The 27,405-nt window shown below is 44.2% G+C and overlaps 1 protein-coding gene and 1 pseudogene across 2 annotated transcripts in view; one reads left to right on the top strand and one right to left on the bottom strand.

The window, feature by feature from the left end:
- The window catches only part of ZDHHC14 (zinc finger DHHC-type containing 14), a 305,773-nt gene extending 285,876 nt beyond the window's left edge, over positions 1-19,897 (bottom strand). Inside the window, exon 1 of one of the 2 annotated variants that reach the window (XM_003271744.3) lies at positions 18,822-19,897. In XM_003271744.3, the coding sequence (XP_003271792.1) occupies positions 18,822-19,066 (245 nt within the window). In that variant the 5' untranslated portion in view covers positions 19,067-19,897. The remainder of the gene's footprint in view (positions 1-18,821) is intronic. The other variant, XM_030809891.1, reaches the window with a different exon arrangement.
- A 71-nt stretch (positions 19,898-19,968) lies between these two features.
- Positions 19,969-24,136, top strand: LOC101177418 (annotated as a pseudogene).
- Positions 24,137-27,405: the final 3,269 nt, after the last annotated feature.

Below are 27,405 nucleotides of genomic sequence, written 5' to 3'. Positions count from 1 at the left end.
ACTTGAGCTCAGGAATTCAAGACCAGCCTGGGCAACATAGTGAGACCCCATCTCTACTAAAAAAATAAAAAAATTAGCTAGGTGTGGTGGTGTGTGCCTGTAGTTCCAGCTACTCCAGAGGCTGAAGTGGGAGGATTGCTTGAGCCCAGCAGGTCATCGCTGCGGTAAGCTATGATCATGCCACTACATTCTAGCCTGGGTGACAGAGCAAGACCTTATCTTAAAAAAATAAATAAAAATAAAAATAGAGACAAGGAGTGAGGAAGCAAGCTGGCAACACCATCCAGGTTGGTGGTGTTGGTGAGGGTCTAAACTGTCAGTACTCACTACTTTCCCACCAGGGCACACAAGATGAAGGGCCGCTTCTGCCAAGCAAGTGCTGGGATTGGGCAAAATTATGGGTGCACGAACTGGCTGCAACCCGTCTCTCCTGCTCAAAGAATCATCCTGGAATGGAAGGGAGTAGGAAAAGCTGACCCTGAATTTACCATCATTTTTTAAAAATTCTCAAACTTCAGCCCTGTAACTTTAGTGCTGTTGGTCACACATGAATCGCTGCATGCCCCAAACCAGTCCAAAACACTTCATTTGAGACATTCTGGTAGTTAAGTTTTCCAGTTACTGTGGCTGTATAATAAAGTGCCCCAAGATATAGTGCGTTAAGACAACGATGATGTTATTTTGGCCATCACTCTACAATTTAGGCAGAGCGCAGCAGGAACTGCTCATATCTGCTCCATTTGGCTTTCACTGGGATGGCTCAAAAAAGTGGGAGTGGGGTGGGGTCATGGAGGTGGGGGAGTCAAAGCACGTGAAGGTTCATTTACTCAGCTGGGGTTCCACTGTCACCTCTATTGCTATGTGGTCTAAACCCCTCTACACGGCCTCTGTATTATGGGGGTGTCCAGGGAGCTAGACTTCTTGTACGGCAGCTCAGGGCTCCAAAGGTGCACATCCCAAGTGAGAAAGAGAGAGAGAGAGAAGCAGGTGGAAACCTTGCCATGTTTTCTAACCTCACCTTGGAAATCACACAGCATCATTTCTGCCACATTCTGTTCTTCATATGCGGGCTGGCCCATATTCCAGAGGAGAGGAATCAGACTCCACCTTTTTATGAGAAAAGTGTCGAAGAATCTGTGAAATGATTGTGAAGCAGAACCTTAAGTATAGACACAGAGAGGAAGAATGCAGTCTAAGAGACAAGGAAGGAAAGGAGGTGTAGAGCCTGATGGTGGCAGGTAGGCGGGAAGGGTGGAAGTGAGAATGTTCCCAGGCCACAGTTCTGCAACCCAGGAAATGTTCTTTCCTGAGAGCGGTGGGGCCCTGAGACTGTCCATTGAGAAGAAACTGCAGGCCATTCAGCTTTCAATGACTTGCTTTCTGGGAGTCAGAGGACACCTCGGCAGAGATCTCTACAGGCAAGAGGAAACGCCAGGTCAGGGGGCAGGTGCTCTAAGCAGGGGACAGAGACACAGAGATGACGGTCACATGTGCAAAGGCCAGAGCAACCACCATGACCGTGCAAACTTGCTTAGGAAAGTTAAGACAGGCAGGAGAGAGAGGAACAAAGTTACTTAAAGGCAAGAAAGAAAGAAGAGATACACGATGCAGGAGAATAGGAAATAACTAAAGGTAAGTGGGAGAGGAACATCCTAGAAGTTAAAGGAAGAAAAAGTTTCAAAAAAAGAAAAAGTAGTCACAGTATCTTACACCACCAGAGATGATGCACTTAGGAGAGATCTTATGAGAGAAAGGGAAAAGTGAAGACTGAGAAAAATACCAGATTATGTCAAGGAAGTAGCCAGGAACACACATTTTAGAGACTTATTTTATTTCTATGATCAGTACAAGAAGGGCAATCATTTCTCAGCAAGTAGAAGTAACATCTCCAATAGACGCTGGTATTTAATGTTAAAATAAGCTGCTGCCTTGTATTCATGAGCCACGCCTGAAAACCACCAAAAGATAGCAGACTTATAGAGCTCAAATTCCTTCCCAAGTGGGTTAGATCGCCATTCCTCCACTGATAAGATTATCTCAGGGCAAGTCACAGGCAGGGCCGTTGGCTACACCCTCCTCTATTAGCTGCCTTGCTGGGCCCCACCTCATTCCCATGGCTCTCAACAGCATGGAAGTCAGCAGTTTTTAAAATCTAGTTTGAAGATGTACAGAAATGAGTATACTGCTGTTTTTAAATAGTGTGCTAAAGTGTGCTTAAGTTGTTCTAAAATAGGCTGGGTGCAGTGGCTCATGCCTGTAATTCCAGCACTTTGAGAGGCAGAGGCAGGCGAATCACCTGAGGGCGGGAGTTCAAGACCAGCCTCACCAACATGGAGAAACCCCGTCTCTACTAAAAATACAAAATTAGCTGGGTGTGATGATGCACGCCTATAATCCCAGCTACTCGAGAGGCTGAGGCAGGAGAATTGCTTGAACACGGGAGGCAGAGGTTGCGGTGAGCCGAGATGGCACCATTGCACTCCAGCCTGGGCAACAACAGCCTGGGCAACTACATCTCAAAAAAAATAATTCAAAAAAATTGTTATAAAACAAAAAAGTGCCATTGCAGTTGAAAGCAAGTCTACCTTCAAAGTCTCTAGAGGGAGACAGGGAGGTCTACTCTAATGGTATGTTAGCTCCAGCTATGAAGGGAAAAGGAGGTAAAGGCAAAAACAGACCTAAATTAAGGATCACCTAACTTCTACAGATAGAAGGATTGGAGTCAAGGGGGATGAACACACACACACACACACACACACACACACACACACACACACACATCTTTCTCTTAATTATGGATCCAGTCATGGCAGAGGAAACAATTTTTTCTCTCAGGTAAGCACCAAAGACTAGAAAGTCTACAAGAGCAGAGGCCTGGCTGGTTCAATCAGAAACCCTTGCTATCAAGGCTTCCAAAGAAAGCTGGCCATATGAGAAGTCCCCCCCACCACACACGGGGCCTGTATACACATTAGGTATGAGATCAGAGAAGAGCTTCAAAGCACAAAGTATTATAAGGGATAAAGAAAAAGAAAAAAATTAACTTTCTTTTAAAATCAAGAAAAATCAGCATCAAATTAAGCTAGGAGATGAAGATCTGTGATAAAGTACCTCACTTATCATAAGGATATATGTTTCTATAAACCATGCTCTTAATTGTATATAACTTCAATGATCGGTTGATAGCTAGGATTTATCATTGTAATAAATATTTTAATATCACATAAAAGCCAATGAATCCCATGCTAAATTCTCTCTCACTTATCCAGACCTAAGCATTTGGGTCTAGATGTCATAGTCATTGCCTGGACACATTTAAGAGGATCAAAATCTGTAAAATGGAAGTCTTACAGATTCTGCATTACCTACAAAATGACAGCAAATGCCAAGAATCAGTAAGATGTCAAAGAAAGAAAGATTAAAAAGCATATGAGGAATAAACTGGGCATATTTACACAAATCAAATCCTACAGCAGTAAAAATGAATTACATATATATGCAAAAACATAAATGAATCCGAGAAATACATATTAAGTTTTTAACAATCACAAGTTGAAAGTTGTGAGGGCAATCACTCCCACTCTAACAATGAGAACAAGCCAGATTCGCTACAAAAGCATATCCTGAAAAAAAATCTGTCAGGGAGCTGAGAATGCAAAGAAGCCTAAATGTGTCAAGTCCTTCCCAAGAGAAAAAAGGCCAATAGCTGCTTCCTTCCCTAGCAAAGCAGCAGGAAGAACAGGAATCCACCATAAACAGGAGTGAGGAGAAATCAGCTAAATTTTTAACCCACATTAATGGCCATATGTGGACTGCCAGATGAATTATAATTCCAAGGATGCCTAGCCACCAGCCAGCTCTTTCTTTACCAAATGAACTTTACCAAAAACACAACAAAACTACACCAAAGGCTGGGGGTAGGGCAGAAGACTAGAGAGACATCTTCTCTGAAGCCTACAGGATTTAGCTTCAGGGTATGGTATAAAAGGGTCAGAATCTAAAAACTAAGAAAGTCACTCTGAGGTACTCCAGGCCTTCACTCGGACCACTGCAGTAGCCCTCCAAAAGCTGGGGCACAGCAGCTGTGCAGGGAAGATTTCTTGAGGTACAGAAACTTGGTGCAAGACTGACACAAAGACAACTCCCCAGTGATCCAAAAAGCCGGCAGTCAGGCTGAAAAACAGAAATCTTCCACAGTTTGGTAAGCTGGTCCTGGAATGGGAAGCATTTAAAAACTTCCAGAGTTTTTCCAGGGCTCAGATCTCAAGCCCTGCTAAGGGAGAAGTCCTGATTCTGCCCTCAAAACATTTGAAGCCAGTGATAACATGAATCTAACTGAAGCTTCCCCAAGGCCCAAACCTGTTTCCATTACAAACTAGATTGACTCACACACACTACTGGCCTGAAAAATGAATTTAAATTACGATAGACTTTATAATTCTCTTACATACAATGGCTGGCATGCAATAAAAAAAATTACAAGGCATGAAGGAAGAAAGAAAATATAACCCATAATCAAGAAAAGAAACAGTCCAAAGAAACAGATTCAGAGATGATGTAGATGTTGGAATTATTAAAGGATGATTAATAAACATGTGAAAGGATCTAGCAGAAAATATTAACACAACCATGAACAGATGGAGGATTTCAGCAGAATAAAGCAGACTCCTTAAAAACTATTTTTTAAGTGTAGAAATGCTCAAAATAAAAAAAAGATATCAAAAATAAGATATCAAAATTGGCTTAACATAGAAAGATTAAACTTGAAGACAACCCAACAGGAATTATCCAAAGTAAAACATAAAGAGGAAAAGAAAAGAATTGACAAAAACATGGAATAAAGTATCTAAAAAGTATGGGACTGGAGGGTGGAGCCAAGATGGCCGAATAGGAACAGCTCCGGTCTACAGCTCCCAGCCTGAGCGACACAGAAGACGGGTGATTTCTGCATTTCCGTTTGAGGTACCGGTTTCATCTCACTAGGGAGTGCCTAACAGTGGGTGCAGGACAGTCAGTGAAGCGCACTGTGCGCGAGCCGAAGCAGGGCGAGGCATTGCCTCACTCAGGAAGCGCAAGGGGGTCAGGGAGTTCCCTTTCCTTGTCAAAGAAAGGGGTAACAGATGGCACCTGGAATATCGGGTCAGTCCCACCCTAATACCGCGCTTTTCCAACGGGCCTGGAAAACGGCACACTAGGAGATTGTGTCCCGCACCTGGCTCGGAGGGTCCTATGCCCAAGGAGTCTCGCTGATTGCTAGCACAGCAGTCTGAGATCACGCTGCAAGGCAGCAGCGAGGCTGGGGAAGGGGCGCCCGCCATTGCCCAGGCTTGCTTAGGTAAACAAAGCAGCCAGGAAGCTTGAACTGGGTGGAGCCCACCACAGCTCAAGGAGGCCTGCCTGCCTCTGTAGGCTCCACCTCTGGGGGCAGGGCACAGACAAACAAAGTCAGCAGGAACCTCCACAGACTTAAATGTCCCTGTCTGACTGACAGCTTTGAAGAGAGTAGTGGTTCTCCCAGCACGCAGCTGGAGATCTGAGAACGGACAGACTGCCTCCTAAAGTGGGTCCCTCACCCCTGAGCAGCCTAACTGGGAGGCACCCCCCGAGTAGGGACAGACTGACACCTCACTCAGCCGGGCACTCCTCTGAGACAAAACTTCCAGAGGAACTATCAGACAGCTGCATTTGTGGTCTCACGAAAATCCACTGTTCTGCAGCCACCGCTGCTGACACCCAGCCAAACAGGGTCTGGAGTGGACCTCTAGTAAACTGCAACAGACCTGCAGCTGAGGGTCCTGTCTGGTAGAAGGAAAACTAACAAACGGAAAGGACATCCACACCAAAAACCCATCTGTACATCACCATCATCAAAGACCAAAAGTAGATAAAACCACAAAGATGGGGAAAAAACAGAGCAGAAAAAGTGGAAACTCTAAAAAGCAGAGCACCTCTCCTCCTCCAAAGGAATGCAGTTCCTCACCAGCAACGGAACAAAGCTGGATGGAGGATGACTTTGACGAGTTGAGAGAAGAAGGCTTCAGACGATCAAACTACTCTGAGCTACGGGAGGAAATTCAAAACAATAGCAAAGAAGTTAAAAACTTTGAAAAAAAAATTAGAAGAATGGATAACTAGAATAACCAATGGAGAGAAGGGCTTAAAGGAGCTGATGGAGCTGAAAGCCAAGTTTCGAGAACTATGCGAAGATTGCAGAAGCCTGAGTAGCAGATGCGATCAACTGGAAGAAAGGGTATCGCTGATGGAAGATGAAATGAATGAAATGAAGCGAGAAGGGAAGTTTAGAGAAAAAAGAATAAAAAGAAATGAACAAAGCCTCCAAGAAATTTGGGACTATGTGAAAAGACCAAACCTACGTCTGATTGGTGTACCTGAAAATGATGGGGAGAATGGAACCAAGTTGGAAAACACTCTGCAAGATATTATCCAGGAGAACTTCCCCAATCTAGCAAGGCAGGCCAACATTCAGATTCAGGAAATACAGAGCACGCCACAAAGATACTCCTCGAGAAGAGCAACTCCAAGACACATAATTGTCAGATTCACCAAAGTTGAAATGAAGGAAAAAATGTTAAGGGCAGCCAGAGAGAAAGGTCGGGTTACCCACAAAGGGAAGCCCATCAGACTAACAGCTGATCTCTCGGCAGAAACTCTACAAGCCAGAAGAGAGTGGGGGCCGATATTCAACATTCTTAAAGAAAAGAATTTTCAACCCAGAATTTCATATCCAGCCAAACTAAGCTTCATAAGTGAAGGAGAAATAAAATACTTTACAGACAAGCAAATGCTGAGTGATTTTGTCACCACCAGGCCTGCCCTAAAAGAGCTCCTGAAGGAAGCACTAAACATGGAAAGGAACAACCGGTACCAGCCACTGCAAAAACATGCCAAATTGTAAAGACCATCGAGGCTAGGAAGAAACTGCATCAACCAACGAGCAAAATAACCAACTAACATCATAATGACAGGATCAGATTCACACATAACAATATTAACGTAAAATGTAAATGGGCTAAATGCTCCAATTAAAAGACACAGACTGGCAAACTGGATAAGGAGTCAGGACCCATCAGTGTGCTGTATTTAGGAAACCCATCTCACATGCAGAGACACACATAGACTCAAAATAAAGGGATGGAGGAAGATCTATCAAGCAAATGGAAAACAAAAAAAGGCAGGGGTTGCAATCCTAGTCTCTGATAAAATAGACTTTAAACCAACAAAGATCAAAAGAGACAAAGAAGGCCATTACATTATGGTAAAGGGATCAATTCAACAAGAAGAGCTAACTATCCTAAATATATATGCACCCAACGCAGGAGCACCCAGATTCATAAAGCAAGTCCTGAGTGACCTACAAAGGGACTTAAACTCCCACACAATAATAATGGGAGATTTTAATACCCCACTGTCAACATTAGACAGATCAACGAGACAGAAAGTTAACAAGGATATCCAGGAATTGAACTCAGCTCTGCACCAAGTGGACCTAATAGACATCTACAGAACTCTCCACCCCAAATCAACAGAATATACATTTTTTTCAGCACCACACCACACCTATTCCAAAATTGACCACATAGTTGGAAGTAAAGCTCTCCTCAGCAAATGTAAAAGAACAGAAATTATAACAAACTGTCTCTCAGACCACAGTGCAATCAAACTAGAACTCAGGATTAAGAAACTCACTCAAAACCGCTCTACTACATGGAAACTGAACAACCTGCTCCTGAATGACTATTGGGTACATAATGAAATGAAGGCAGAAATAAAGATGTTCTTGGAAACCAACGAGAACAAAGACACAACATACCAGAATCTCTGGGACACATTCAAAGCAGTGTGTAGAGGGAAATTTATAGCACTAAATGCCCACAAGAGAAAGCAGGAAAGATCCAAAATTGACACCATAACATCACAATTAAAAGAACCGGAAAAGCAAGAGCAAACACATTCAAAAGCTAGCAGAAGGCTAGAAATAACTAAAATCAGAGCAGAACTGAAGGAAATAGAGACACAAAAAACCCTTCAAAAAATTAAAGAATCCAGGAGCTGGTTTTTTGAAAAGATCAACAAAATTGATAGACCGCTAGCAAGACTAATAAAGAAGAAAAGAGAGAAGAATCAAATAGATGCAATAAAAAATGAAAAAGGGGATATCACCACCGATCCCACAGAAATACAATCTACCATCGGAGAATACTACAAATACCTCTATGCAAATAAACTAGAAAATCTAGAAGAAATGGATAAATTCCTCGACAAATACACCCTCCCAAGACTAAATCAGGAAGAAGTTGAATCTCTGAATAGACCAATAACAGGTTCTGAAATTGTGGCAATAAGCAATAGCTTACCAACCAGAAAGAGTCCAGGACCTGATGGATTCACAGCCGAATTCTACCAGAGGTACAAGGAGGAACTGGTACATTCCTTCTGAAACTATTCCAATCTATAGAAAAAGAGGGAATCCTCCCTAATACATTTTATGAAGCCAGCATCGTCCTGATACCAAAGCCTGGCAGAGACATAACCAAAAAAGAGAATTTCAGACCAATATCCTTGATGAACATTGATGCAAAAATCCTCAATACTGGCAAACCGAATCCAGCAGCACATCAAAAAGCTTATCCACCATAATCAAGTGGGCTTCATCCCTGGGATGCGAGGCTGGTTCAACATACGCAAATCAATAAATGTAATCCAGCATATAAACAGAACCAAAGACAAAAACCACATGATTATCTCAATAGATGCAGAAAAGGCCTTTGACAAAATTCAACAATGCTTCATGCTAAAAACTCTCAATAAATTAGGTATTGATGGGACATATCTCAAAATAATAAGAGCTATCTATGACAAACCCACAGCCAATATCATACTGAATGGGCAAAAACTGGAAGCATTCCCTCTGAAAACTGGCACAAGACAGGGATGCCCTCTCTCACCGTTCCTATTCAACATAGTGCTGGAAGTTCTGGCCAGGGAAATCAGGCAGGAGAAGGAAATAAAGGGTATTCAATTAGGAAAAGAGGAAGTCAAATTGTCCCTGTTTGCAGATGACATGATTGTATATCTAGAAAACCCCATTGTCTCAGCCCAAAATCTCCTTAAGCTGATTAGCAACTTCAGCAAGTCTCAGGATACAAAATCAATGTCAAAAATCACAAGCATTCTTGTACACCAATCACAGACAAACAGAGAGCCAAATCATGGGTGAACTCCCATTCACAATTGCTTCAAAGAGAATAAAATACCTACGAATCCAACTTACAAGGGACATGAAGGACCTCTTCAAGGAGAACTACAAACCACTGCTCAATGAAATAAAAGAGGATACAAACAAATGGAAGAACATTCCATGCTCATGGGTTGGAAGAATCAATATCGTGAAAACGGCCATACTGCCCAAGGTAATTTATAGATTCAATGCCATCCCCATCAAGCTACCAATGACTTTCTTCACAGAATTAGAAAAAACTACTTTAAAGTTCATATGGAACCAAAAAAGAACCCGCATCGCCAAGTCAATCCTAAGCCAAAAGAACAAAGCTGGAGGCATCACGCAACCTGACTTCAAACTATACTACAAGGCTACAGTAACCAAAACAGCATGGTACTGGTACCACAACAGAGACATAGATCAATGGAACAGAACAGAGCCCTCAGAAATGATGCCGCATATCTACAACTATCTGATCTTTGACAAACCTGACAAAAACAAGAAATGGGGAAAGGATTCCCTATTTAATAAATGGTGCTGGGAAAACTGGCTAGCCATATGCAGAAAGCTGAAATTGGATCCCTTCCTTACACCTTATACAAAAACTAATTCAAGATGGATTAAAGACTTAAATGTTAGACCTAAAACCATTAAAATCCTACAAGAAAACCTAGGCAATACCATTCAGGACATAGGCGTGGGCAAGGACTTCATGTCTAAAACACCGAAAGCAATGGCAACAAAAGCCAAAATTGACAAATGGGATCTAATTAAACTAAAGAGCTTCTGCACAGCAAAAGAAACTACCATCAGAGTGAACAGGCAACCTACAGAATGGGAGAAAATTTTTGCAACCTACTCATCTGACAAAGGGCTAATATCCAGAATCTACAATGAACTCAAACAAATTTACAAGAAAAAACAAACAACCCCATCAAAAAGTGGGCAAAGGACATGAACAGACACTTCTCAAAAGAAGACATTTATGCAGCCAAAAAACACATGAAGAAATGCTCATCATCACTGGCCATCAGAGAAATGCAAATCAAAACCACAGTGAGATACCATCTCACACCAGTTAGAATGGCCATCATTAAAAAATCAGTAAACAACAGGTACTGGAGAGGATGTGGAGAAATAGGAACACTTTTACACTGTTGGTGGGACTGTAAACTAGTTCAACCATTGTGGAAGTCAATGTGGCGATTCCTCAGGGATCTCGAACTAGAAATACCATTTGACCCAGCCATCCCATTACTGGGTATATACCCAAAGGACTATAAATCATGCTGCTATAAAGACACATGCACACGTATGTTTATTGCGGCACTATTCACAATAGCAAAGAGTTGGAACCAACCCAAATGTCCAACAATGATAGACTGGATTAAGAAAAGGTGGCACATATACACCATGGAATACTATGCAGCCATAAAAAATGATGAGTTCATGTCCTTTGTAGGGACATGGATGAAACTAGAAAACATCATTCTCAGTAAACTATCGCAAGGACAAAAAACCAAACACTGCATGTTCTCACTCATAGGTGGGAATTGAACAATGAGAACTCATGGACACAGGAAGGGGAACATCACACTCCGGGGACTGTTGTGGGGTTGGGGGACGGGGGAGGAACAGGATTAGGAGATATACCTAATGCTAAATGACGAGTTAATGGGTGCAGGAAATCAACATGGCACATGGATACATATGTAACAAACCTGCACATTGTGCACATGTACCCTAAAACCTAAAGTATAATAAAAAAAAAAAGCATGGGACTACATAAAATGATGTCATATATAATTAACTGGAGTTCCAGGAAAGAAAAGAGGTACTGAAGAAATATTTGAAAAAAGAATGAAAAAATTTCCAAAACTGATGAAAGATATCCATCCACAGATCCAAGAAGCTCAGCAAACCCCAAGCGGGATAAATGTAAAGAAAACCATACATAGGCATGTTATCATATTCCAACTACTGAAAACAAAAGATAAAGAGAAAATCAGCTGGAGAAATATCACACATGACATATGAGGGGATATGCTAAAAAAAATAACAACTAAGGTCTCATCAGAAACAACAGATCAGAAGACAATGGGCTAATACCATCAAAGGTCTGAAAGGAAAAAGACTATCAACCTAGAATTCTACCTCTAGTAAAAATATGCTCTTAAAATGAAGGCAAAAATAAACTTTTTCAGAAAAAGCAAAAACCAAGATAATTTGTCACCAGCAGACTTGCATATAAGAAATGCTGATAGTAATTTAAGCCAAAGGAAAATGATATAATTAGAAGAAATGAAGAGTACCAGAAACGGTTAATACATGAAGATAAGTATAAAAGTCCATTTAAAATTATCTCTATTTAATATATGTACATATGTATATATGTTTTATATCTTACACTTGTGTGTATGTGTTTTAAAATATATTTATTTTACAGAAATTTTTCTTTTAAAAGCTACTGATTGTTTAAAAATAATAACATTACTGGCTTTATAGCATATATGGATGTAAAATATATGACAGTGGGTACAAAGGGTGGAAGGAGTAAGAGGAATTACAATGTTTTCTATTTCTTGCATTATTTGTGAAGAATAATACTATTATTTGGAGATAGACTGTAATTGGTTAAAAAATGCACATTGTAATCTCTTAAGCAATTAATAAAAATAGCACAAAGAAACATAGCCTAAAATTTTGTTAAAGATAAAATGAAATACTAAAAATATGCAATTCATCTATAAGAAGCCAAAAGGTGGAAAAGAGAAACAAAATACGCATTAGTTAAATAGAAAACAAATACCATGATGATAAACCCAACAATATTGGGACAAATGGCAAAATCTGAATACGGACTGTTGCATCCATGTTAGATTTCCTAAAACTGATGCCATTACTGTATTTATACGAGAACATCCTTTTTCTTAAAAATTACATGCAGAAGTATTTGGATGTAAAGGAACATAATATCTGCAACTTACTCTTCAATGGTCTGAGGGGGAAACTATTAATCGCAAGATTGAGGAAGAGAGAGAAAAAGACAGAAATAATTGCAGAAATATGTTAACAATTGATGAATCTGAATGGAGAGTATACAGAGTTCTTTAGTCTTGCAACCTTTCTGGAAGTTTGAAATCATTTCAAAATAAAAATTATGCCATCTGCAGAATTACATGGATTCATGAATAGACTGCTTTAAGTACTATGCTGTGATGCTATCTTATGTTAAATCCATATTAAATCAATGTTAGCATTTTTTAAAAGACTACATACGGCATGATACCATATTTGTAAAGAAAAATAAACCAAACTAAACAACCTATTGTTTGGGAATACACACATTCAAAATCCCTGAGAGAAGACAAAGCAAGATGCTGATAATTACCGAGCTCAGACTGTGACGACCTCAGGGAGGGGCAGGCAGATGGGACTGGGCCAAGACAGGGGACCAAGTAGACTGAAAGCACTGGTGTGATGTGCTTCTTGGGTTGGGTGGTAGTTTCATGGGTGCTTTTTATAGTATTTTACTTCAAAACTTGCAAATGTTACATATCATCTTCTGTATTAATCTCACATTACATTTTTTAAAAGATAGAAATTGGGGAGGTAGAAGATCATCCAGTTTATAAAAATAAGTTTGAAACGGGACTAACCTTCATATTTAGTGATGAACTGAACAAAAGCATTAGGTTAGTCCCCAACCCTTATCTGAATGAACTGACATTTTATTAGATCCAAATTCCTGGATGTAACTAATTAAGTATCTATTGATCACCACTGTTTTTCACTTTCCTAACAACCTCAGCTACAAAATAACAAATGCATTTCCTTGCAACTCTTAATTTAAATTTTCTTGCTAAGACATAATAACTCTGCCATGAATAAATTATGTGCAACACTGTACTGAAAAAGAAAAAAAATCTCCAGGATATGCAGATATGGCCCATTAAATAATTAACCATCACTATCTTATTATAGGAACCTAGAAGAGTCCTTTCTGCACAATTTAGTATCACTTCCCACTAGCTAAAAGGGAACACAATAAAACATGTGTAGTCAATAGTATCCTTCAGAGTTTTATTAGATAAATTCAAGTGTCCAAAGTGAAGAGCCTATAAAATGAGAAATTATTCTAGGTGCCAGTGGTTGTTAGGTAACATTCAAATATATCCCAGAGTGCTTTATTTGCTTAAAGCATTTAGTTCAAAAATAAATACTAGAAAGAAGTCTTGGTTAGCCAAGAGAACATCCCAATGTTATCACTAGTTTTCTAAATAACTAAGAAAAGCTTTTTCTTCTGCTTTAACACACTTGAATTCAGAAGAATTACATCAAATAATCAAAGTTTCTGAGGCAAATGTGTTCTACAAGACATTATTAATTATAAACTTTTATTAACGTACAGAGCTTTACAAAATGCAAAAACTAAAGCACAAGAAAGGTATTTTCCGAAGTGTTTCAATATTACCATTACTTCATTAAACAGCAGATATTTACTGGGAGCTTGCTATTATAGACCAGGTACCATTCTAAGCCCTGGGGATACAGCAGTGAACAAGGCGAGTCCCTATCCTCAAGGAACTGACATGTGTTGATCACGTACACAAATGAATGGGTTAGTGCTTTCATGTCAATGGATCATAAGGTTTTGAAGTCACCTAAAGTTCTTGTGGAACCACAGTGGGTTATAAATGTCCTTGGCTCCATGTACTATGTTCCTAGGAACTGTCCTGTGGTGAGGTCCTGAGGGTCATGTATTGTCTGTATCAACCTCATGGTGTTCTATGAGGCACAGCACCTGGAAAAAACAGATGAGACCCTATGCAGATATTTTCTGAGATGGTGGAGAGGTTGATGCAGTTCTGCATGGCCAGGGGGTGGTAAGAAAATATGGGGTTATTATATGTTATAAAGGCAGCACCCTCTACTAGAAAATAAAAGTCACCCATCTATAACAGAGACGTTGCTCTTGGAAATGACACTTTTATTTGCAGGGGACAGCCCCAAGTTCCATCTTCAAGGCAAACATGATCCCCGTTCTACTGACTCCCAATTATTCATCATTTATTTCAGAGGAATTAGCTAAATGTAAAAAGAAGAAGGGAAGGAAGGAGGGAGGAAAAGAGAGATAGAGGTTTTTTAAAAACCCTTAAATGGACTTATAGTGATGAGAAATTTGAGAATGTCCCCACATTTTCAAGTGTCTGAGCCCCAAGAACACCTCCACACTTGTCTGTGGTGACAGTGTAGAATGCGGAGACCCAGTCAAGCCCCAAATCTAAGAAGACATTCCTCACCTCATATGATGCTGCTGAAAACATGAACCTCACCCAGCCTCTCAGTTTGTTTCCTTCATTCTGCCCCAGTGAGCAAGACTATGAAAGTTTAATATTTCAGGACCAAAGATTTTTTATTTTAAAAATTACGACTATAAACAAAAGCAGGCTGTATGTGTGCATATGTCAGGGAGAAGAAACTGTTAATGTTCACTGATCTTTTCAAATTCTACTTCTGGGAATGTGAGAATGACGACATTGCATAGACAGCCTTGATGAGACTCTTAATAGCTGCAAAGAGGGTGAGCTGTCTGGATAGCACTGCAGTCGGCTCCCCACCTCCCCTAAACACAGCTATGAAATGCTGTCACTTTTCATCAGTACTCCACACAGTACATAAAGGCACCAACAGATAAGCAGTCCCTCCTTGCTTGAGAAAGAGTACAGGATTGTATCTGGTTGCTTCTAGTAGCTTTCTGTACTGTCTTCACCGTCCTGGGATGGTGGCTTCAAAAACAAAAATGAAATCCAGTCTAGATAAGGACAGGTCCCCAGACATCCCTGAAGGACTCCCATTCTGAATGGGTAACAGCAAAGCCACAGCTTCATAGAGGCTCCTTAGACTTACACAAAGGTGCTTATTTTATTTGTATATTTTTAAATTTTTATTTAAAAACTTAGAGATGGGGTCTCACTATGTTGCCCAGGCTGGTCTCGAACTCTTGGGCTCAAGTGATCCTCCCACATCGGCCTCCCAAACTGCTAGGATTAAAGGCGTGAACCACTGTGCCCAGCCAGGTTTTTACTTTAATAGAGGACTGCACAGTTCTGAGCTTCTTCACAGTCACAGTTGCTTCTTAACCTACATGTTCCCTTCCCCAAAATGCTCTCAGAAAAGGGTGACCAGAGTCCTTGGGGGGCTACTTCTAAGGTTTGCTCTAACAATATGAACCATTTATTGAGCCCTTGCTATGTGCCAAACACTGGTACACAGTATACTGGATACTGTACTGTATACACTATACTGTATACTACGCAAAGTATACATTTTCCATTTAATCTTCCCATCATTTAAAGGTAGATTATTATTAATCTCAGTTTACAGATTGGGAAACTAAGGCTTAAAAAAGACCGATCATTTGCCCAGGGTTATACTGCTAGTAATAATCTTAAGGTCTGCCCTTCCAAAGTCCATGCCTTTAACCAGTACCCTAGACTTGAACAAGGAGCAGCACAATTAGTCAGAAAGAGCACTGGCTTTGCAGCCAGAAGCCTTCCCACGAATTAGCTGCGCGACCCTAGGTGACTAACCTCACCAAGCCTCTGTCACTTCGTCTTTGATGTGGGAATAATCATTTCTACTCTGCCTTTCTCCAGGGGTTGAAGACTGTATCAACACCTGTTGCTGAGTTCTAGTAAGTTCATTTCTCTTGGACAAACTTTCTTGTCCATCTGTTCAAGGTCAGGAATGAGAGCTGGGATGAGAGAAGAATTGCAGACAAGGGAGGGCTAAAACTAAATGACTAAGTTATTCGCTCTTGTTGTCACACATTTTATTTGCTTTTGTGTAACTGGGAAAATGCAATTCTAATGTTTGACAATGAATTTTACTAACATTAAAAGCTGTCTAGACATGAAATTAAACAGTCAAAATAGAGGACCACATAACTAGAGGAAGGCAGGCCAGGGGCAGGCAGTACTGGCATTTCCTCTGGATCTCACTTAGGGATTGGTCTGTTGGTATTTTCTTCCTCTGCATGGGGTTAACTTGTTCTTTGGTCTCTAGCAAATTAATTTGGTCAAATTGGTTACTTAATTTATGAATAAAGAATTTGAAAGCAATACAGTGACAAATATTCTCAGCTAAACCATAATATTCTGTAGCTCGAATAGCCTCTGATTTTTCTGAACAGAGGCATCATACTAGGATGGGCCTCCTGTTTTCTTGAAATGTCAAATTGCCTAGTTTAAGCAACACCCACGGAGAGCAAACACACACACATATACACACATACACTCCCACAGAGCTGATATAAAAAAGATGCTGCAAATAGTAGCTAATAAAATCCCGGCGCACACATTTATTCCTGCAGTCATCAGTTAACACAACACTGACACAGAGAAAGATCCCTAACAACCTGCTAGTGAGGACTTTTGGGAACTCTTGAAAAAACACACGCAGAGATCAAGAAACGAAAATGAATTTATGATGGTTTGGTTAGAAGCTATGTTTGAATGAGGAAAATAAAAGATGTTAAGTAATAACTGGGGGGATCCCTAACCATACAGTGGGGATTTGGGTACATACAGAATATGAAATATTCATCATCCTCCATGGAGCACACTTGTGGCTGAAGCTCTGCAACAGAATCACAAAATTAACCCATTTTCTCCACAGTTAAAATCGCTAAAAAGAGCAAAAGTGCCAATTTGGATCTGTTCAAGATTTTTTTAAAAAAAACTTTAGGAACACAGTTAATACTCTGCAACTAGAGGACCACCTGTAACTAAATTCACCATTAGAGAGATGGCATTTCTGTTAAACCACATGGCATCATGGTTCCAGTGCCGGTGTTCATCCTAACAGATAACGTAAACTCATGGGGAACCTCTGTGCCCCTTCTTCCAGTTTCCAGGGTCTGCAGGACAAGAGGCTGCTCTCAGTGGGGGCCCATGGGAGCAACAGCAGCATGAGTAGAGTGTGTCTCCCTGCCACTCTGAACGCCTGTTCACACCCTTCCCCTCCCGTCCACAGGTCTCCCCACTGACTCTACCTACTAGTGTCAAACAGACACAGAACTTAAACATCAAGGGAGACCCGGGAACTGCATACACCATCAGAAATGCGGGAGAGGAGTTGTGTGTGAGAAGGACTGGGAAAGGGGAATTCGCTTAAATCTGAGATCCTTCTCATTGCCCGGTCTAACTCAGCCCTCTTAAAACTGCTCATCGGAGCACAGTGTCCAGATACAAAACGTTTCTCCTGAGAGTCAGAGAGCTTTGAGCGACAAGTATTACATTGTCAAGAGATCATTCGTTGCCAATTGAGACAGCATTTGGAAGAGCAAAAGCCAGGCACAAAATTAGAGCCTATTAATCCTAATCAGAAACATAAGTAAATAAATTCAAAAGGTTTTAATTGAGCCTACCCAACAGGAGGAGGCGGAGACTGAAGGAGTATCATGCCCAATAATAACCAGGATTTGGGAAGCCCAAAGAAGAGCTCCCTATAAATATATTGCTTTCTTTACATTCTGGGGGGAAAAAAGTAACTCCACCTTTCATTGAACACAGGATACCAGAAATTACATAAGGAGTTGCATTCCAAATGTTGGATACAAAAAGAGCAACCGAAATTGATTGGAATGTGGTTTCACTGCTTTATCTAATCACTGTTAATAAATAATAAGACTTTTCATTTATTGCATTAGCAATAAACTGTCATTGGACAGTTGCTACTGGCCAGTTTGATTTTCCTGAAAACGGTGAAGACTTGCATGCGCTTTTCCCCCCCCCCCCCCGATATAATCCCTAAAGTCCAGACTGTTTCTGGAATCGGAAGCTGTCACGTAGTGTCATCCTCTTCCTTAACAGACCTAAGGTCTCCTTTCACATGTTCCCAAATTGTTTGTTTTGGACACTTTTTATTGCAACCTTTTTGAAAGTGAAGAGTTTAGAAACCTCATGGCAAGTAAGAAATTGTTAATCCAGAGTGAGCACGTAGGAGGCTGGAGAATGAAATGATCTATCCAGGGCACACTAGGTAGCCGACACTTTAAAACCTGAAATAACCAAGATTCCTCAATTATTCGTCCAAGTTACATGGGAGATTCAGTCAACTGAGCTTAAGAAGATGCCCTATATGTTGTCAGCAAGGGGGGAAAAGTCAGTTCCATGTAACCGTGACTTAGGAATCTATCGCACCCCACCTTCCCACGGCAGGCTACATCTGGGCTGATTTGCTGGGTCCCCAAACTCGGTAGAGAGCACCCCAGGGATCAGGGACCGGCGGCCCCACCTGCTGGGTCCCATCCGCCACCTGGAGCAGCAAGGCCTGGCCCCCCTTCCAAGTGGACCCCTTCCCTCCCTGCTCCCAGAAGCCCAGCCCAGAACGGCGTTCTTTCTGGGGGCCCAAAAGCAATTAGACCTTTAAAAGAAAAAAGAGGGAGCGCGGGCTGGCATTATATAACAATTTACAGTAGATAAGCCTTCTAGAAAACGAAAGCAGCCCGAGGAGGGGCGGGGGACAGGGGAGACGAGGGGTGCGCGGCGTCGGGGGAGCGGTCGCCACCACTTACTCGAAGGCGAAGAAGAGTCCGCTAGTGACCAGGATAAGGACGAGCGTCAGGTAGAAGACGCCCGTCTGCCGGGCCATCATGATCCTCCCGTTGCAGAAGAACTTGTTTCTTCCCGGGAACACCTCCCATTTCCTCCGGGCCGCGATTTTCTTCTTTTTGTGGGGCGACTCCATGGGGGAGGAGCTGTGGGTGCTGATCTGGCTGTACTCGCAGTCTTTCATGGGCCCGCCGCCGCCGGGAGGCATCCACGAGGGCAGCCGGCTGGGGGCGCACACCCCCAGGAGCCCCCCGGCCGCGCGGGCCCCGCCGAGCCACGACCGCCGCCGGCCGCCCGGCCGCCCCCCGAGCCGCGGCGCCGCGGCCCCTACACGGGCTCCCGGCTCGGCGACAACTTTGCCGAGGACACCCAGGTTAACCCTCCGGGGAGCCCAACTGTCATAGCAGAAGCCCCGCTCCGTGAGGGGACAGCGCTGGTCCGCAGCCCGCGGCAGCGCTCCTCCGTCGCTTCCAGCCCGCGTCCCGGGGCGCGGGGCTCAGCCCGGCCGGCCCCCGGGTAGCCGAGCGCCCGCCCCCTCGCGCGGCTGCCCGCTCGGCCCCGCAGCCCCAGGCTCCCCGGCCGCGCCTCGGCTCCGGCCCGCCGACCCCAGAGCACTGCGCCCCGAGGGGACACGAGGCGGCGGCCCCGGCGCCGGCTTCCTCGGGAGCCACTTCTGCGCCGCGGCCAGGTTGGGTCCACTCCTTCCTCCGGCAGCGGATCTTCCCAGGAGAGAGCGCTGGCGACTGGGCGGCCGCGCGCGGCACCGGCAACCCCTCCCAGGGGTGGGGACAACCACGCACGTTTTTCTGTCAGGAGCCTCTCGGCGAGAGCCGGGGCGCCGCTCGCACCGCGACCCGGTGTCACTGCGCCTGGCAGCCTAGTCGAGTCCGCGGACCCCGCGCGGGATGCGCGGGCCGAGGGCGGCGGCGGCTCGCGGGCCGCGCGGCGAGGGCTCCCTTGCTCCCTCCTACCCGGAGGAAGCGGCCCCGGCGCGAGGAGGGCCGCGGGGACACCGCACAGACACTTGTTTGCAAGGCTCAGCCCCGGCGCGCGCGCGGCGCTCCGAGTGGGTCCGCCTCCTCCGGGCCGGGTGGGCGGCGGCCCAGCGCCTCATCCGCGGCTCCTCCTCCTGCTCCTCCTCCTCCTCGCCCGCGAAGCCGGGGCACCCGCGCAGCGAGATTCCAGCCCCGGTCCCCTCGGGCGGGCGCCCTGGGCTGTGGAAGGCGCGGGGCTCCCTGTGGCATCGCCCGAGTAGGGATGGGGTCGGGCGCCCGCAGCATCACCGCCTAGTGCGCTCCTGGCTGACTTCAGTCCGTCTCGCGGCCTCTCCCGGGTTTATCCCCCGCAGCAGCTGCCGCCTCGGGACACGCTCATTCCCACGGCCACCGGCAAGCCACTCCTGGCGACTCCCCGGGACCTGAGGAGCCGCGGCGCGGAGGTGACCCTCCCCGGCCTGCGCCTCCCTTCTTCCTCCTCCCCAGCTGGGCGCGTGGTCGCGTCGCCGGGGGACTCTGCTGATGCCCGAGAAATGGGGTGGGGGTGCCGGGTGCCAAAATGGGGTGGGGCGGCCCGAGGCCGGCCTGACTCCGGGAGCGGGCTGCGGGCGAGGGTCTCGGGGCCCGGCTCGGCGGGCTTCCGGGCCGAGAGAGAAGGGCAGAGGAAGCGGTCAGGGTCCCCTCCGGCCCCGGCCTCCCTCCCGGAGTACAAGCCCCTTGGAGGCCAGCTTTTGGGTTGCTGCCTCCCAGCCCTTTCGGTCTCCACTTCTCCCCACGGACGTTCACAACTGCTCGCTTTATTTCTCCCTCCATTCCCCCGTGGTGCCCCCTCAGCAGCGGAGGGGTCGCGTGCTTCTCTTCTCCCGCCTGCGCCTCCCTCCTTCCCACCCGACAGCCCAGGAGGAGCTGCGGGCGCGGCCCTGGGACCGCCGGAGCCTGGGGCGTCTGCTCGCTCGCGCCCTCCCGGGCGTTGCCGCGGGTCCGAGCCCCCGCAGAGGTGGGCATAGCCCCGGGGCCGCGGAAAACGAAGGCAGCTGGGCAGGGACGCTCGCTTTTCCGAGCCCCACTTTCCTTTCACAGCCCACTGGGATGTGTAGTTCTTCCGCCCGCCGGCCGGCGCCGAGGAGAAGCACGACTCCAGGCCTTAGAAACTACAAGTCCCTGCATCCCCCGCGACAAGGGCAGGAGAGGCGTGGTGCCGGGCGTTCTGGGGCTAGGTGGTGGGAGATGGGAACCAACAAAGGGAGTTGTGGGGAACGGTGCCTTCTCTGTACTGGGCAGTTTGCACGTAACACATGTTCTTTGTCTAATCTTCACCGGGACCCGGCGAGACATTATTGTATCCAGCTTAGAGAAAGCTTAACTACTGGCCAAACATCACAAAGCTCCCAAGTAGCAGAGATGGCATCGAACCCAGAGCCCTAAGTATGTCCCTTACAAAGCGTGCCTCAGTGAGGAGTGTCGAAGGGGGATGAGATTGGCTTATCCAAGAGGGCCAGTTGGGAGGAGCTGTGGTAAGGAAAAAGTGATGGGAATAGCAATTAGAGTATGACATGAAATTACAAGGAGTTTTGAATACAAGTGAAATTTACAGGGGTCCATTCCAAAGCCGGTTAGAGTCTAGGGAGAATGGATCTTAAGCACACGATAATAATTGGGTTTTAATTATTTTAGGTATTGTATGAGAGACAAGCATATTACAGGGACAATTAAGTACTTTGTGGCTGGACTATTTTTAAAAAACCAACTGGAAAGCTTCAGACATTTCAAGTGAAAGCTCTCATATGCATTCCTGTCCTTTAGCTAATGAGATCAACGGGGTATTATTCTTATTCTGTTTATTGCAAGCACCTTTTCTGTGGGTGTCCAATTAATGTAATAGATCCATTGATTTGATGGCATTAAAAAAGACTCCCACTCTTATTCTCAATGAAACCGAATTTTTCTGGCATTATGGTTATGCTTTTAAAAAGTCCTTCCTTGTCTGTTAGAGATATGTACTACAGTATCTGCCAGTGAAATAATATAAAGTCTGAAATGTGCTTTAAAACACACCAGCCCATCCACTCCCCTCCTCCCACCCACCCAGCTCCAGACATGGAGGTATAAATGAAACAATTGGAAACTGTTGAAAATAGTTGACCTTGGGTGACATATATTTAATTATTTATTGCTGCAAATTGCCACAAACGTAGTGGCCTTAAAACAAGATAGATTTTTCTCACAGTTTTTATGGATCAGGTGTCCAGGTACACTCAGTCCTCCACTTAGGGTCTCACGCCTGCCATCAAGGGGCTGGCCAGGCTGCATTCACATTCACTGGAGAAGAACTGGCTTTCACTCTGACTCCGGGCACAGGCAAAATTCCTTTCCTTGCAGCAGTAGGACTGAGGGCCCTGGCTTCTTGCTGGCTGGAGACTGGAGACTGTCCTCAGCTCCAAGAGGGAACCTGCAGTTCCTAGAGGTTACCTGGACTTCATTGTCACTTGGGCTTTCCGAGCACAGCCACTTAATTCATCAGGCCTGCAAGGAGAGTCCCCAGAGTGAGTCTCCAGCAAGACAGAATTTTATATAAAATAAAGCAATCCCATGGGGGCAACTTCAAATGTGAGCATTCTGTTGGCCAGAAAGCATGTTTTGCACACACTCAAAGGGAGAGGAGTACACAGGGCATGAACACTAGGGTGAGGGGGCACCCTGGAGTGCATCCACCACAGTGTACAAGACGGTCCATTATGCTATTCTTACCTACCACATCTACCAAATGTTTATGTTTGACATTTTCCATAATAAAAAATGAATTAGTTTTAAAATGTTACCTAAATTTTCCACAGCAAATAAGATACGCTGATATGATTTCTAAATAAGCTGATACAATCGTCTGTAGTTGTCTTCCTGGGGATTACTTTTTTCTTCCCACTCCATGTATACTAAGACCTCTGCAGTTAATTCACTTGTACAGGTTACTCTCCCCTAAGGGTGTTCACTAGAACCTGGTGTGTGATAGCTGCAGAATTCACCTCACCAACTACAGTTGATCTTGAACAATATGGGTTTGAACAGCGTGGATGCCCTTAGACACGGATTTTTTTCAACCAAATGCAGATGGAAAATACAGCATCCCTGGGATGGGAAATGCGAGTATTCAAAGGGCAAAGGCCAACTCTTCCTATATGCAGGTTCTGTGGAGCCTGTTTAAGGACCTGAATATGTGCAGATTCAGGTATACGCAGGTGATCCTGGAACCAATCTCCTGAGGATACTGAGGGATGACTGTAAAACCTACTGTATAAGGTATAGTAGAGTTTATTCATTTATTTTGCAGTTATCTATTTTAGGGCCTAGATTGTGCTAAGTACTGTTTTAGTAGCAGCGATATAAGAAGATCCAAGATAGAAGCTTATATTTGGGGGCTGGGGGAGAGGTGGAGAGAAGAAACAAATAAATGACTAATAAGACAATTTCAGAGAGTAATTACAAGAACGAGAAAACAAAGCAGGGTTATGGGATGGACAGACTGGGGTCGGACAGAGAATCAAATGATGAGAAGCAGCAAGTACCAAGTCCTCAAGGCAGAACAACCTGGAAAATTCTAGGGGTACAAAGAAAAACCAGTCTGGCTGGAGTGGAGCGAGGGCCAGGGAGAGAGGGAAAAAGGAACAGGACCAAGGAAGCATCTGGAATCCATTCTATATGCACCAGCATCAATTCTGTATGCCACACTCTGTACCCACCATAGGTGTAAGTGTTGAGGGGTCTGAAAGAAGAATCACCATCCTTTCCCTCCAGGAATGTATAGATTCCAAACTTTAATGCTAGAGGGATGTCAGCGTATCTAGAATTAGAGACCAAAATGTATTTCTCAAACAAGGACACTGAAAAGTCAAAAGACCTGCTAAAAATTCCTTGAGAATGCCTGGCCAATAACAAATAATCCAAAAATGAGTCTTGAATTGAATTGAAAGAGTGCATGATCTACTTTTGCTAAATCGGGTTTAGCCTAATGCTGCCTCTTTACATATTTTAAGTTTGGCCTAAAGGTTTCTCTGTACACTGTGAACTATAGCCTAAATGGAAGTGTAAACAGAGTGTGATCTACTCAGGTGTCAGTTACTGAATTTTGGCCACTCAATTGTGGCCAATTGTTCAAACCATGTTCAAATAAGACAAACGCTAAGCTGTAACCATCTGGCTGTTTCCGTACCTCATTTCCACTTTCTGTACGTCACTTTCTTTTTTCTGTCTGTAAATTCTCTTCCACCACGCGGCTGCACTGGAGTCTCTGAGGCTACCCTGGCTCAGGAGGCTGCCCAATTCATGAATCATTCTTTGCTCAGTTAAACTATTTTAAATTGAATTCAGCTGAAGTTTTTCTTTTAGCACTTTAAAGCTTTAGAAAATTGATAATGAATGTTTAGTGCTTGTCACATGCAGGGCAGTATGGACCTAGATTGTGCTAAGTACTGTTTTAGCAGCAGCGATATAAGAAGATCCAAGATAGAAGCTTATATTTGGGGGCTGGGGGAGAGGTGGAGAGAAGAAACAAATAAATGACTAATAAGACAATTTCAGAGAGTAATTACAAGAACGAGAAAACAAAGCAGGGTTATGGGATGGACAGACTGGGGTCGGACAGAGAATCAAATGATGAGAAGCAGCAAGTACCAAGTCCTCAAGGCAGAACAACCTGGAAAATTCTAGGGGTACAAAGAAAAACCAGTCTGGCTGGAGTGGAGCGAGGGCCAGGGAGGAAGTGAGATAGGGAGGGAAAAGAAACCAATAAAGCATGCGCTATCGAGCAAGCTACCACAGTGGTCCACTGAAACTCAGGCCCTCTAGGGCAGTGGTCCCCAACTTTTTGGCACCAAGGACCAGTTTTGTGGAAGACAATTTTTCCACGAACCGAAGGGTGAGATGGCATGGTTGAGATAAGTCATTACATGATTGTGTACTTATTTTATTATAAAAAAATAAAAAAAAATAACTAAAAAAGAACAGTGGAGCCGAGCGTCTGCAATAGACAGAGAAGGTAAATGCGGCAGAGAAACTACAGTTGAGGTTGGGAAACAAGATGGAGGCACATGAGAAGTTCAATAATACAATAAAATGATATTATAAAAATAATGATCTTTTCTCCAGAGTATTTTTGTATTAGGCAATCTCCTGGTTGTTTATACATTTAGATCATTAAATCCAGAGGACAACCTGATGAGGCAGGGATTATTATCTTTATTTCACAGAGGAGGAAACTGAAGATCAGAGAAGTTAGGTGATTTGCCCAGGGTTTTGCAGTAAGTAAGTAAGTAATAGAGTCAAGATTCTAGGCCAGGTATGAATGTCTGACTCAGGCTTTCCTATATCCCCCATACAATGGAAAGCGCATGCAGTCTGATGAACCAACAACTGAGTGGAATAGAGAAATCATCTTGATTTCAGAGCGAGGAGAAATCTCAGGCCCAGCCTGTAGCAAAGTGCACCTCTGACCTTGACAGTTTGGACAGGAAGAATATAAAAGGGTTAGTCTCTCAGGGAAATGGGGATGGGTACAGAAAAGTAAATTATTGGGAAAGTACATGATGTTTCTAGCTGGAGTAGAACTGACAGGGATCCAAGCACAATTAGTTTATTTGGGAGGGGATTGCAGAAAACACCAGCAGAAGAGCGAGGAAGTGAGATAGGGAGGGAAAAGAAACCAATAAAGCATGCGCTATCGAGCAAGCTACCACAGTGGTCCACTGAAACTCAGGCCCTCTAGGGCAGTGGTCCCCAACTTTTTGGCACCAAGGACCAGTTTTGTGGAAGACAATTTTTCCACGAACCGAAGGGTGAGGGGATGGGGGCATGGTTTTGGGATGAGTCAAGTGCATTACACTGATTGTGTACTTTATTTCTATTATTATGATTACATTATAATATATAAAGAAAGAATTATACTACTCACCATAAGGTAGAATCAGTGGGAGCCCTGAGCTGTTTTCCTGCAATTAGACAGCCCCAGTGGGGGTGATGGGAGGCAGTGACAGATCATCAGGCATTAGATTCTCATAATGAGCGTGCACTCTAGGTCCCTCACATGCTCAGTTCACAATAGGGTTCACACTCCTATGAGAATCTAATGCTAATCTGACAGGAGATGGAGCTCAGGCAGTAATGTGCGTGATAGGGAGGGCTGTAAATATAGAGGAAGCTTCGCTCACTTGTCCGCTACTCACCTCCTGCTGCACAGCCCAGTTCCTAACAGGCCATGGACCGGTACTGGTCCATGTCTCTGGGGTTTGGGGATCCCTGCTCTAGGGGACTCTGGGAGGTCCGAGGTGTGCAACCTGCCAGAGTTATCCCAACTGAGGGGCAAGAAAGCTGAAGTTCATTCACCAATTCCCCATCTGTTATTAGTCGAGACCTCCTTCTGGGAGCATTACTCTACCTTCTTTACATTTTCACCACCCTCCTCAGCTGTCACTGCCATCAGCACTTAAAGCAACGAGCTGGCCCTCCCTGGTTTGTTAGTATCTTTGATTCTAGTAGGTCTCTCCCTGTCCTCATCTGACTCATTGGATTCACTGACAATAGGGATTATGTTATTCACAAAGCTAGAGCATTGTTCTTTTCATCTCAGCAGCTCAAAGCAGTCCACAAACTCATCTCATTAGTTCTCAGCATACCTTCAAGAAGCCAAGAGGAAGTATAGCCTTATCCACTGTGAAAAGGGAAGACATTTGGATTCCAGGACAGGACATGATTTATATATCTTTCAGGGCCAAAAATGAGTGTGCAGTTCCCGTGGTCAAGGTACATACAGGTCAAAGGGTCACAGTCCTAGGAGAACTCCGAAATCGCCAGAAGGGATGCCATGAGAGAGTTCTAGGATGGCTGGAAATAACTGCTGAAGCTTCTATACCAAACAAGATTCTTCAGAAAATCAGACACCTTAATTTCTTCCAACCCAGAGAGTCAGCTCACACTTTAGCATGTGCTCAGCACAGCTGGGAACATCTTGTGTTGAAACATGTAAGGTGCTTAAAATATAATCATAAACTCAGCACTACAAGAAAATATTAGTTTAAAGCAGAAAAACTTTAATTCAAAACTTTTTTTTTTTTTTTCGAGACGGAGTTTCACTCTTGTTGCCCAGGCTAGAGTGAAATGGCTGGGATTACAGGCGCGCGCCACCATGCCTGGCTAATTTTGTATTTTTAGTAGAGACGGGATTTCTCCATGTTAGTCGTGCTGGTCTCGAACTCCCAGCCTCAGGTGATCTGCCCTCCTCGGCCTCCCAAAGTGCTGGGATTACAGGCGTGAGCCACCGTGCCTTGCCTCAAAACTTCTTTTTTTTTTTTTGAGACGGAGTCTCGCTCTGTCGCCCAGGATGGAGTGCAGTGGTGGATCTTGACTCACTGCAAGCTCCGCCTCCCGGGTTCACACCATTCTCCTGCCTCAGCCTCCTGAGTAGCTGGGACTACAGGCACCTGCCACCACGCCCGGCCAATTTTTTTTTTTTTTGTATTTTTAATAGAGATGGGATTTCACCATGTTAGCCAGAATGGTCTACATC

This window comes from Nomascus leucogenys, chromosome 3 (assembly GCF_006542625.1).
Source record: "Nomascus leucogenys isolate Asia chromosome 3, Asia_NLE_v1, whole genome shotgun sequence".
Lineage (NCBI taxonomy): Eukaryota > Metazoa > Chordata > Mammalia > Primates > Hylobatidae > Nomascus > Nomascus leucogenys.
This window is presented reverse-complemented; position numbering and strand designations above follow the sequence as displayed.